This window comes from Rhea pennata, chromosome 1 (genome assembly GCF_028389875.1).
Source record: "Rhea pennata isolate bPtePen1 chromosome 1, bPtePen1.pri, whole genome shotgun sequence".
Classification (NCBI taxonomy): domain Eukaryota; kingdom Metazoa; phylum Chordata; class Aves; order Rheiformes; family Rheidae; genus Rhea; species Rhea pennata.
In genome coordinates, this window is record NC_084663.1 from 133,392,315 (window position 1) to 133,406,158 (window position 13,844).

At 38.6% G+C, this 13,844-nt stretch overlaps 1 protein-coding gene across 5 annotated transcripts in view; it reads left to right on the forward strand.

Moving 5' to 3' along the window:
• SH3KBP1 (SH3 domain containing kinase binding protein 1) overlaps nt 1-13,844 on the forward strand; it is a 229,504-nt gene that overhangs the window by 70,157 nt on the left and 145,503 nt on the right. For all 5 annotated transcript variants that reach the window (XM_062600784.1, XM_062600769.1, XM_062600751.1 and 2 more), the window contains one exon: nt 8,190-8,313. In XM_062600784.1, coding sequence (XP_062456768.1) covers nt 8,205-8,313 — 109 coding nt within the window. In that variant the 5' untranslated portion in view covers nt 8,190-8,204. The remainder of the gene's footprint in view (nt 1-8,189; nt 8,314-13,844) is intronic.

A 13,844-nucleotide genomic window follows, 5' to 3' on the forward strand; every position in this document is an offset into this window, starting at 1 on the left:
GCTGTGTAATGAATTTTTTATTGTTTGAACTAGGTTCTAGATATTTATGAGAAACAGTGGGGTAGCCTACTGACAGGAAACCTTGCACTGTTACTAAGGCCTTTTGGCTGAGGAACAGTGGTAGCACTGCAGGCACACCTGAGCAGTCAAGCAAGCAGCACTTCTGCTTGGGGGCTGATGGAGTTCAAGGGTTCATTTGCATCAGGAGGGAGGGAAACAGAAGGCTGCATCTTTCTATGTAACGCAAGAAGAAGAACAGGAGGGTAAGGCATATCAGAGCCTTCTTCCTGATTATGCTTTGTTCTTCTTTACTGCTAGATAGACAGAGTGTTCAGCATGTAAAACTTGGTGGACAAATAATTCTTTCTGCCATAAAGCCCTAAATCAGGTAGAAGCCATGTGAGCCACTGAAATTATCTTGCTTCTGACAGCCAAATGCAGAAACCAAAGAGCTCACTGAGAGGCTTAGGAGGCTGTGGTTTAGAAATAATCCCAGAAGTAGGCAGTACAGGCACAAACTAGGGGACTGATGAACTACAACCATGTTCTTTTCAAAGATTGGGTGACCTACCTGCCAGGCAGTTGGGAAAGTGCTTCCTGTAAACCGAGCATAAATGGATGGTGAAAGAGGAGAGAGGGTGAGGAATTCTGCTGTGATGAAAAGCTGTTTATTGGTACAGCAGCAGAACTTTTGTCATGAGTTCAGATGATGCGCACAATAAGAATATCCCACCGATGCAGCTGGTAGAAGCTTGGGGTTGTAGTTTGTGAAGCGCATTTGCAAAGGTGGCCTTCTTTCCCTGCCTGCTGATGTGCCCAGGGACAGGAGTCTCCTCCTGTGACCAGGTAATGGAAACGTTCTTTCATCTCACACTCACTCCTGGTACTTGGAGGTCCTTTGGTCTATCTCTGTGTCTTGGACTTAGTAATTGCACTAGGAAGGGTAAGAAAAGACTACTGGATCTTGAGTGATATAGAAGGCAGAAGGGTAAAAGCCAGGTGGTCTCTGTATTATCTTTGAAACACGGTTATTTTGCTGTTAGTAGAGCTTAAGACTAGTGTTATAAAAGCATATTGAGATTTTAATGTTGCCTTCACTTTTCTGATTGAAAATAATTTTCACACTGATGCTAGCTCAGTTGCTGGGAAAGTCTCTTCTACTCTCACTACCAGACATATTGTTTATTTTGTAGTGGAATCACAAGATTCTTGACAATAGCAAAATTACATCTGTGCCTCAGCACATTTACAATTATCCAATAACTCTTAACTACTTTAGTGAAAATACCACAGGAAATAGCTCAGGAGAACTAAGGCATTGCACAAAGGTACTCTGCAGCAGACTTGCATTTTGAGATTTCAATATAAAAAGGTAATTGAATTCATGCGTTGTGATAGACAATGTTTGCAGAAAGTCATGGTTGCAGTTGTCTCTCTTGAAATATAAAGTATGTTTGTGAGAGAAGAGATTAAAAAAAGCTTTCTAAAAATCTCACATACTGCATCTCAAAGGGTTTAAAGTGCTCCTAACAATTCCATTGTCGTCTTTTGATAATTAATGTTGCATGGCTTCCCTCTAGGGTGCGTGTGATCCTGGGTTCTTATTACTGCTGCCATATTTGGCTTCAAGCAATGTACAGGCTGAAGATTTTTGAGTTGTGAAAAGCTTCATTATTTCTCAAATTGAAAAAAACAACCCACCTCTTCAGTATGCATGTGCTTTGTTTTCAAAAAGCTTTAAAGTTATTTTCATTAACCTTCTCCCCTTCAGCATACAAGAATTGGTTTTCCTTTTGCACATGGAAACCTTCAGTAAATGATCTTGGAGTCTGACGGTGATTTTCACATAAATTTCACAGCTTCCAACATCTATGAGGGAGGAAATGTTGCCTGGGACATTTCGTCTCTGCATCAGTACAAAACAGCATTTCATGGCATTTATTATCACAGAAAGGTTGCAGCAATTTCCTCAAAAGTTTTTAGTTGAGTTTCCTGTAAAAATCGGAATGGCTAGAGTAAAAAAAAAAAAAAACTGAAATGTTCACATTGTGAAAGTAGCAGAAGTTCTTACAACTTTCTTTCCGTCTTGGTAACAAATATTAACTGTAACTTCTGTTCTCTCTGTATCTTGAAAAGGCAGGAAGACTGTCATGTCAAGACTTAAGGAAAGATGAAAGATAATTAACCTCTAGATCTTGTATGTTGAAAAAGTCATTTAATAGGGTATAGGTGCACCTGAATATGATGAATTTTGCTATATGAAGGAGTTTTAGCACACCATGTAATTTTTTGTTTTGTAGTTAATATTTCTTAGTATTCTAAAACTCACAAGCTTACTGGGATTGTCTTAATTTCTGTGGCCCATAGTAGTATGGGATAGGATTAAAGAAGAATCAAATAAAATCCACTTGAATATTGTATAGAATTTGTGTTTTGTTGGGTAAATAGTATTTTAAAGTTTGCTAGAAGTAAATAATCTTTTCATTTGTTGTTTGACCATTGGCATCTATACAGTGTAGTTGAAACCTGCTTACCAAAAAATACAAATACATAAATAAGTAAATAGGAGGGTAGGTATTAAAAGGGTGTGCGAAGTATGAGGGCCTTCAGTGTGTTGTAAAATATGTTTGGATTCCTAGATTATAATTAAAATTGTAATATTTCATCAGAGAGAGTTTATCTTTAAAGGCCACAATGATTTTTTTCAGTTAGAGGACCTTCTCTTCCTAGTAGAACTGCGTATCATTTTGGAATCACTTTGAAATCCCACATACACGAGAGATGGAGCCTATCTTAAAATTTATAGCCTTGGATGGGCCTGGTTTAGATTTAGTGGTTGAAATGTGAGGTCATTTAGTTAAGGGGTTCCCAAGAGACAGCCCCTTGAAGATGAGCTACTCATAACTACAATTATCTTTGTGTGGCTTAGGGAAAAATAAAGCATTTTGACCCATGAAGTTTATACCAGACTCTACCTCGAAATCAAATAACAAATACTACAAAAGATAAGTTTAGAGGTATTTTCGAAGCTGCGAGCACTGTGAAAGCGTAGCTCTTTATAGGTTGGCTCTGTGAGCGAGACAGCTGGTGATTCTGCAGAAACATCTCAGCGACTGAAAGGTGAGTCAGAGATGTTCATGATGGCATGGAGATGCAAGCGCTGCCCTTGGGAGCCCTCTTGAATCCCTTCCTCCCAAATGTTTGCCCTCCACATGGACTGGGGCTCTCCGTGGACACTTGTCTTGTGGGCTCAGGGAAGGGCTCTCTAGGTCCTCATGTCTGGTCTGTACCTACTGCAGGTGGCTGCTTCATTTTCATTCTTTCTCGTGACCCAGTGTGCCCACATGGATTCCTGGTAAAGGTGCCCCTGTGTGTGGTTTGGAGGAGATGCAGCGTACCACAATATCCCACAGTAGCTGCACAGTCCACCTTGTCCTACTCAAGGGCAGAGTGGCCCATAGTGAGTGGTGGCTGGATCTGATCTGTATTTGCTGTAGTCTAACCACCACCAGAAACCAGTGCAAGAATCATAGTCAGGAAGCATGCTGAAGTCCTTGCTGGGCAGAGAGCTAATTCTAGGTTGATGCCTGCAGTATTTTAGTACAGTGTAATGTAGTAAAGATCCTTGTTTTTCTTCTCCTCCCTTTTCAAACACAAGCTCCCTTTTCAAGAACCAATCCCTTATCTCACAACTGGGTTACTAATTCCTTTTCATCTTGCACTGGAATTTTAAATTCAGCTGTTCTAGAACCACTCAAGGCAGTCTGAGAAGTTCCAAACTTCCATCTGTCCTACATGAAAGTTGAATTTCTACTTCTTCATTCACTTGGGACTTCTTCCTGACAATAAATAATATGCACAAACTCCAGCCTGCAACCAGCACCAGAAGTGGATTTTGTTCATACATCGGGAGAAAGTTCCCCAGACTGCTTTTGGTACTTGTAGCTTTGGAAGCTGATTTGACTCCTCTTTTTCCTTGCCTGACATCTTCTACTTTCTGACTTCGTTTGACTCCAGGATGAATGGGTTATGCAGAGTGATGTCCAAAAGTATTACCAGTGTTGGAGCAACTAGCTTTTAGGGCTGTTCTAATTACATTATTGACCTAATATCCAAAGTAGTCATCCTCTTCTCTTTTCTTTTTTTGTGAACCATAGTATGAATTCATATGTGTGAACCACAACGTGAGCTTGGGATTAGCTGTGTTGACAGTTTTGTTTGTTTTTTTAATTCCATTTCTCAAGCAGAAATGCATTTCTTTTGTAAAGCATTTTAGTGTTTTAGAGTAATACCCCCCCTTTATTTTTCTTTTTTTCCCCCTCCTCTCCTGCAGCTTCTGTACAGCAGATAAAAGAGGGATAGATATAAAGGGCTGCATCAATACTGGATAAATGCTGGATTTAACAACACTAACAGGGCCTATTTTCTTGTCCCTGAGAAGAGTTTAACTTGCGTGATGAAATCCTCTGTTCTGCCCTTGCTCAAGAGCCTGGCCTCGTCCTCGTTGCCTTTTAGGGACAGCCTGTGGCTGGGGTTGTTCGCTGAGCTATGCACAGGCCTTGGCTCAGAGAAGGCTGGGCAATGGGGGCTATAGCTGTGCCAGGAGACAAGTTCACGATGAAATGATATGGACAGGGCTGATGTCCTGGCTCCGTTTGGGCCATAGCTGGGGGGGGGGGGAAAGTCCTAAAATCTTAAGTTCCTCAAGGTTAAGCAATGTGGAAGAGAAGACAGTGCTGAGGCAGGAGGGACATGGACATAGGATGTAATGTTGTTAATAATGTTTTCCACAGGCTACTGCAGCGAAGCTACTCAAGGTGGTTTTTATTTTTGGTTTGTTTTTATGTTTTTAAGTCTTGTGATATAGTCCAAGACAAGGAACTGAAAAGGTGCGTTAGTGGCTTAGTGCTGGCAAAACTTTGCCACTGCAGATTGCGTGCTGAGCCCCTTAGATAAAGGCTTCCCGTAGAGTGTTTCTAAATACAAGCATATTTTGGATAAGATTTTAGCTTAGTAAAGCCGGTTTGGCTTTCACTTGATTTCTTTTTCATTATTTAGGGAGTTTTCCACTTTGTAAATTTCCTCCTGGATCTGTAATTTCATGCTGCTGACATTAGAGCTCAAATGTCATGTTATTGTGGACTGTGAAAGACCCTTCTCATGAGCAGCATTGGAAACACTGATGAAAGGTACACTAAACCAACACTGGAAAGGAAGACAAATGAAATCCTTAGAAGATTTCAGAATTTTGGTTGCTGCAAGGTGCTACATCTTCTGTATCAGTTTCATCTTAGGGAACATTGAGCATGTATCTCTATTTTTTTTCCCATGAATGCCAGATGAGAAAGGAAGTGTAAGTCTTCCCATCCTACAACAAAATGTTGATTTTTTTTTATGGAGTTGACTTGTACTCCTGTGGGTTTTTTCAGAAGCAAAATAATGCTCCTTCAAAAGCTGTGAGCAACCGCAAAGGCACAAGAGTTACTCACCTGCAGGCCTGAGGGTGTAACACTGCTTTCTCTTAGAATAAACAGTTTTCTCTGACACTTTTGAATAAAATTTTTAAAATAAAAAATATTTTTTGAAAGTTTGGGAGTTGAAGATATAGTTTCTTGCTGACAGAAAGAGTGGAAAATATTTCACTAATGACACACAGGAAACAACTTCTGGTGATGTGGAGTCATCTGTAGGGTATATCTTGTGGTCCTGTTTGTAAGAGAGTGTTTCTGACACACACATTGCATTTAAACTGTAGATAATTTTTTTAAAAATACTGTGAATTTGTCACCTCGCTGCAAAATTAGTTTGAAACTTAAATACAACAAGCTTTGGGTGGATTCATTTATTCTATTGTATAATTTTTAAGACGGACAAAAGCCTCTTGGGATAATGTATTAGTCTAGTCCATTGTTTAGAAAATGAGGTAACATTTTTTTCCAAATGTGTACAATATTCTTAAATTATCTTGTGTTTCACTTTTAAACAGGAATGATGCACAGTATTTCTTCTAACAGCAGCAATATCTATCATGGAGATGCATGTATTCATTCACATATGTAGTTCAGTTCCGACAGTTACTGTGATGAATTGGATTTTAGATGCTATTTTACCTGTGTGATGTCAGTAGATAGAATATTCATTGCATCTTGAGTGGGCAGCTGTTTATAAAAACTCTTACATCTGCTAATGGAATACTGATACATGGTAAATGCTTTGTGCAGATATAGAAGAATGCGTTAACATTATGTACATAATAGTTCAACTTTGAAGTACTGATTGAAGAGGGAATATAAAAGATTAGAAAACATTATGAAATTCAGTTTTAAAATAGATCCTGCAGATGAAAGTATCATTTGAAAAATTTTGTTTTGTATGATGTTGTTTAGAAACTTTCAACAGAAATTTGCTTTCTGTGGTTCAGTGTTCATGGCCAATATGCTGGGAACATAAATAAGGTCTATAGTAGTTCCTGTGTACGATGCACTGCTGTGTGCTGGTGGGAGGCTGGAGGTGCTGGGATATAGATGAAGGTAGTGACTAAGTGTAAGTTAGAAAATGTGTGTGTTTAGGGGCGAGGGGGAAATGTGTAAAGGCTATTTTTTGCTAGTGGAAGAGATTATTCAAAGCTTTCACCTGTCCCTGCTAAATTTAGGATTTAGATCTCATCCAGTTTGCAGATGACACCGAACTGGGGAGCCCAGCAGTTGTGCGTGAAGGCAGCACTGCCATTTAGAAGGACCCACACCTTAAGGCTGCATAAGGAGCCTTATGAAATTCAACCAGGAAAAATGCCAGTCTCTGCCCCTTGGAAGGAAGAGTGAACTGGCAGGGATGCAGGTTGAAGGCTGGAGCACTTGCCCTGTGACGAGATGCTGAGGGAGCTGGGCTCGTTCAGCCTGGAGAAGAGATGGCCGCAGGAGGTCCTTGCAGTACTGACAAGGAGGTTATCAGGAAAACAGAGCCAGGCTCTTCACAGTGGTGAATGGCAGGAGGATAGGAGGGAGCAGACATGAAGTGAAATTTAGAGATTCAGGTTGAGTATAAGAAAAGAACTTATAGGGCAAGCAAGCAGTGGAGCAGGCTGCCCTGCAAAGTTGTGTCCTCTCTGTCCTTGGACGTTCTCAACATGGAGTTGGCCCTGAGCCTGGTCTGACCTCGGAGCTGGCCCTACTTTGGGCAGAAGGTCAAGGGGAGACCTCCTGAGGTCCCTCCCAGTCTGAACGATTCTGTGGTCCTCACCTGGGATACAGCTTGGAGACAAAGTGAACTTTTTTTCTTTGCCATGTATTTTGTGGAAGACTACGGGCAAATGGCCTGGCCTTTTAGTGATGCATCAGTTCCCTGTCTGTAAAGTAGAGGCAGTGCTTCCTGACTATCTCAGTGGTGTTTCAGGATGAGAGAAGAAATACTATTATATGTTAGATATTTTGGCAAAGTAGCTACAGACAATGAAGAGGCAGATCTTTAAGTCTGCCTAGGAGACTGGCAGGAAGGTATTGTGCATGTTCACTTGCACTGGCTGTGAAGTCTTGGGAAGCTGTTTCCTGTGGGTTTACTTTGATGAAACTTCACTCCACCGTATACTTTTTTCTATGTGCTGCTAAAATGGCAATCACCTTAAAAGGTAGTCAGCTGCAAAATGTGTTAGTGCTAGCAACGGTTATGACAGCAGGCTCTATATGCTTCTGCCAATTATGGTAACATTTGTCATATTTTCCTATTTAATATTTTTTTTCTGCCTGCTATCGCTGTTGTTTCTGTGGGCTTCTCAATAGAGGGAAAGCAGACTTAGCTGCCTTTACAAAGGGAACACTGAACCTGATTCTTCCTTGTGTGTCAAATCTGTGACTAATTGATGGATAAGCTAAGATTTTTTTTTCTTTTCACCATTCAGCCTTGGTGATCTTTAAGATTTTTGCAAAGCTATCTTACAGGTTTCAGGCGCAAATGCGGAATTAATCTCTTCTAAAAATGAAAGAAAGTATTGATTAGAAGAATTGCTGACAGTTATTTTCATTTTGTGGCGTTGCCACTTATAAAGATGTCTTTGAGGTAGCATTAGCATAGGCAGTGGTGTATGGAAGTTTTAAGAAATCCTGGGAGCTTGAGATTTAAAATATTTTTGTGATACCTTTTATTTATGATTTCTTCTTTTTCTTTTCTGTTTCTATCTGCCTTTTCTTATGCAGGAAATAAAGAAGGACATGAAGAAAGAAAATATTGCCAACAAACCACCAGAGAAGCCTATAAATGAAGTTTCCAATGGAAGCCCTTTACTGTTGTCTGAGACAATTATTAGGACCAACAAAAAAGGTATAGTATGCAGAAGCTTCAACACAGATGAAATTCAAACATTTAAAAGAATGAAATGTAAACGTTCATTACTTCTGGAACTAAAGCTAGAATTTATTTAACTGTAAAGGCATAGCAGGAATATAAAAATCTTGCTCTCTTCTTAGACCAGCATATGGATGCCTGTATTATTTCCACTTTAATTTACGCAAGCATCTCTGTCTTGTTAAAGCGATCCTTGCTAGATGCATTTAATTAAGGAGATATATATATATATGTGCAGATTACTAAAGCTTTTCAAAGTAAAGAACGGACAGCTTTGCGTACATGACGCTTTCTGCTCAGTGATGTCCATACACATTCATTCCACATTCATGTGTTCATGTTGTGTCCCAGACAGAAGCTGTTTACTGGCAGTGAACAACTACAAAAAGTGGAAACATAATACTTTTAGTATTAGTTTCTTCAGAAATGTGTAGCATTGTATCGTATTTCAGATTGGACTGTGTACTCTTCATATCTGGCTTGACTCCCAAGGCAGATTCCTATGTATGGCTTTGAGTTGTTAAAATGGAAGCCTCCATATCTTCTTTCTCATTTCCTACCTTCCAATCCTGTTCTCAGAAATAGCAGACAGAACAAAAAGATCTCCTTGTAACAGATAATGAGACAGATGTGTCTTTAGGGTATGTTTATATGACTCTGTGTGTAAGAGATGGGCTTTATTTTTCCTGGAGAATTCACTGGACAATTTCTTGCTTACTTTCTTTTGCAGAATAATCTGCTGTCATTAATCATTACTGTAATGAAATTTCCATTTTGGTGCATCTTTTATACTCTCAAGGCTATGCATATGGAAATTTCCTCTTAAATATTACGAGTGAATATTGCATTGAGCTGGCAGTTCGACTTGCTATCTTAGACCTAAGGTTGCAATTGCAAGTTAGGAAGATTTAATAATTTCTGAAAAATGTAAGACTTCCTTTAAAATGCAGAGGGAGTAATCTCCATCTCTCTTGCTAGGAAATCTTTAAAACAAAAGTTGGAAATAAATCCCAGACAGCTTGGTCTTTTGAGTCTGCAGTGTCGTCCTGAATCTGGAGACGTGTCCAATATTTCTGCTTTGGGTCATAGGTTTTTCAAGCAACAGCAGAATGAAATTACCGAGAATGATTCTTCTTCATGGCTTCTATACAGAACCGTATGAGTAGTCGTGAAATTATCTAGGGACTGAGTGTATTCCATATTGCTTCAGCTGCTATGTGGAGAAGGCTAATAGCTGTGGCGGATGCAGAGATTTCGTTCATTCACAAGGGAATAGCGCTCCAAAAATGCTACAGCAGAGGCTTTTTCCTCCTCTTTCTTCCCCATATCTCAGAGGCTTTGAAGGATTGAGAAGAAAAAGGAAATTCTTTTTTTTCTCTCTATAGCTTGAGAAGATGAAGCTCCGTGTTTATTGAAAAAGCAAACAAAGACCAACATGAAGCTGTAGTTTGAGAAAGGGATTAGGCTTGGAGATAGCAGATCTCATGTAAGGATGTTACTGCATTGGATTTCATTAGTGGAGACTGCACTTCCCATGGCTACCTCTGCAGAGTCAGGATTGGTAAATCTTTAACTTTGGCTGCTGCTTCATGGCCACGTCCATCACTGCAGAGTGAGCAGTTGCACCCTGCCTGCCCTACTCTGCTGTGCAGCAGTAGCTGAGGATGCACAGAGTGTCGCAAGGCCATGAGAACTGTGGTGCTGAGAACTTTCCCCTCTTTCTCTGGGGTTGGTTTGAGCACAGTGCAAAGACCGTAACTACTGTTGTGTTCAGGAACGAAGAGTCTACCAAGAGCTACATGGGAACGGAGAGGGTAGATCACCTTGTGGAGAGAGAATTGCAGTGTTTTACTGAAGAGTGAGCCCTAAATTCCATGGAGATTCTTTTTCTTGAGTATCCTTGTGCTGGAATTTGTTGTTAAAACCTATCTCAAGATGTTTAGCAACTGGCAAATGTGACCTGACCTGAAAGAGAGCACTATTTTCTTTCATGTTAGGAAATGAAGTTGAGAGTGATACATTCTGAAGGTCTTTAGGTGCTGTTAAGCAATGAAACAGTAGTCAGTGTTAGTAAATCCTTGTTTTTTTTTTAAAAAAAAAAAACAAAATAATTTATTTGCTTGAGCAATGTAATTTTACTGTTCGTAACTTCAGAGCAGATTCAGTGACCTGGGAGTAAGTATTCTGTCCTGATACCTTGTTTCTTCTACCAAGATGATATTAAGAACGTTTTTACTACTATAGTGTTACATTGCATAGTGTGCTACTTTAACTTGGTTGGTATAATGCAAGTGGCAGCAGCCTGCAGGTATTTAAATATTGAGTAGACGAATCATAGACTCCTGGATTTTTGGCTTTTGAAGAGTTATGTTTGATACCTGTTTTTCCTCGAGGAATATCAGTGAGTGTCCAACAGTGAGTATTAAGGAAAATAGCTAAATTATTTGTAAGAAACATCTCAATAGCTAAGAGGAAAGGAAGGGAAGTTGTGGATCCAACTTCATATCTTGTTTCTTCATCCTAATTATTTCTGAACAATGTGTTACAATGAAGGGATCTTGTAATAAAACCAAAGTAAAATTGAAATACATCTTATAAAGGTTTGTTTTTGTCAAATAAGTAGCGGGCACTACTTCTGGGGATTACAGATGTAATCTAGGAACAATTTAAAGTCGGCCCAGTTCCGCAATAGTAGCCTAACAGTATTAGCATTTCCCTTATGTACTGACTGAGGGTGACTATTGATTTCAGTAGTATTAGTTGTAGGGTACCATCCATGAATCACTCATTTTTCTACCATAGAGACCAGGAGAAACAGAAGGTATGGATTTTGTCTGTTTTTCACTGAGGACAGTAAAACAAGAGCATCTCTGTTCCTTTAATGTTTCTTGCTGACCATTACATATACTAGGAACTCAAGAGAAACACAATAGAAGTGATTACTGTGGTGGACATAATTCAGAAAACCATGTTATGCTTGGCTATTTTGCAAGTTAATATTTCGAGTTAATTATCTTTTGTAGCTTTGCAAATATTATCTAAAAGTTAGAACTGCACAGAAGAAATAATGAGCTCTGTTTTCTAAGTCTGCCACAGAGTTGCTTTGTAACTTTGGTTAAATGACTTGAAGTCTGGCCAAATTAGCACATTTTAGTTTGCAAGTTCAGGTATCCTAATGCATATTTATTTTTCAGATGTGCAGAAAATTTTCTAATTTTCTGCAATGGCATGTCTAAAATTACTCATAGCTTCCAAAAATTTCAAGTATTTCTGACTCAGGCTGCCTATCATCAAAACCTGAGTTAAACATGTTTCAAAGATGTTGAGATCTGCTGTAATCGTGTGGTAGCAATGGCAATTAACATCTAGAAATTAGAACATTTTAATGTAGAATTTCAGTGAGTTCGTACTACACCTCTGAGAGGCTCAAGGAAGAACTATTTCTTCCAGTATAGAGATGAGCTTAGTAAAACATTGTCTTCCTTGTGCTTTCCTTGACCTTCCCAGGGCAGCAGCAGCTAATTTTGACAGATGCTTCAGGTATAGCACTGTCAACTCCTGTCTAACCAAAATGGCCAAGGCACTGAATGAAATCTCTGAAACTATATGAATGTCAGCCATGGTTGTCTTGTATGGGCTGTGCCAGAACTTGAGAGAAATCAGTCTTTTGTTACCTCCTACAGTTCATATGTCAAGAAAATCTTTTCCTGGCCAAATATGGGCCTTTCAGTACATCTTTTCTCTATTCCAGAATTCGTACTTGGCGTATGGAACTATTGTTCTTAACTTTGTGCAAGCTGTTTAAAAAACAAAACAAAACAAAAAAAACCTTGATTCTCCTTAGAATTGGCATTGTTGAACCCCATTAGTAGCAGATTGGGAAAACCTTTATTTTCCCTGAGAGTACTTTAAGATGAGTTAAAAGGTCAAATTGTCGTTTCTATTATTTAACATTGTAAGAAAATTGCAGATAGGTCTTGAAACAGGAGAACATTGGACTTTTTTTTTTTTTAATGCTTTGCCAACACAGTGAAATTTCATCTTTTCCAAGTTAACTTTTGAAATCTAAGAACAGGTCCAAACTTGTGTAACTATTCCAGATCTGTCATAGACTGAACATACAATCTTTATCCATGTATAAAGATACATAATGGAAGCTTGTATGTATTGAGCTTAATTGTTTAATAGCACTGGCTTATTTTATGAGAGATTTTTTCTGATTTTTAAGTATTCTCTATGCCTTCATTATGCTATCTTGTGTATCAGGGAACAGGAGCCCACTTGCATAGGCTAAATTGCAGGATTGGAGTTAATGAGCTGCATGTTGTAAGTAAACTAACAACAACTATTAGACAAGTGAGAATATTTAATATATTTAATATTTAATATATTTTCTTGCCAGATGTATTTGTTTTATATAAACTGTAAATGCAGTCTGCACTGAGGGTATTCAAGCCAGAAAATCTGGAACAACTCATCACGTTTTACATACTGTTAATCAGAGCCAAATATTGAAAGCAGGGAAATGCTTTTTCTAGTTCTCTTGAGAATGATTTATTTTACTGTCCACCCTACATTTAAATAGTAAAGAGAATTTGCGTTCTTTCCTAAAAGATGGAATTTTGTAAACGTAGATTGACAGTATAATAGTTTTACATTATGGATAAAATAACAAGAGTCTGTTGTATGTAAAACAGATTTAAATCTATTTTTGTAAGTTACAGAAATGGGAAAAGCATTTTGCAAGTAAAATATTTCATCATCTCTTTCAATAGTTGTATGATTTTAAATTATTTGGATACAAAAAGACATTTCATTTATTAAAAAGACAAGCTGATGGAAACTTGGCTGTCTGAGTTTTGTATGTTTTCAAGTGTTGTGTATGATCTAGGAGTCTAGCTGCACTTTTTAACACAAAGGCAAACCTCAAGATTTCTCTCATAAAATGGTGCACCATTAAATGTAGGGCAAATGATTGCCTTTGTCATGTGCCAGTTATGGGTCTGATGAAGAGTCTGACCCTCCAGGGTGGTCAACTTTGTTTTTTCTTTCACACACAGGAAGCTAGAAGGCATTAATCTGTCTTTTGGATTGTCTGCCTGCTGTTTATACATTCAGGCCTTCTCCACAGACAGGCTTTAGTGTTCCCTTGCAAACACTGCCAACTTCAGAGAAATCATAACTAGCATGAAAAAAAATCCTTTTGGTTTTTAAGTTCAGCTAATTGGTGTATAATAAGTTTACACAAATATGCATAAGAACATACTTCTCAGCCTATTAAGGTTAAAATGCATGTTTAACATATGACAAACCCAAAATGAGGCATAAGAAATTAATCACACAGGAAACTCGTATTCAGCAAAATGTTTTTTCTTTGAGTTTAAATATCATATCCGCGTATGCATAAGCAGTCTCAGATAATGCACATTTCCTTTAAAAGCACTGTTTCTTGAAAATAAGTACTTTTGTAATCTTTACCCATAGGTAAGCGACACTGCACAGAAAGG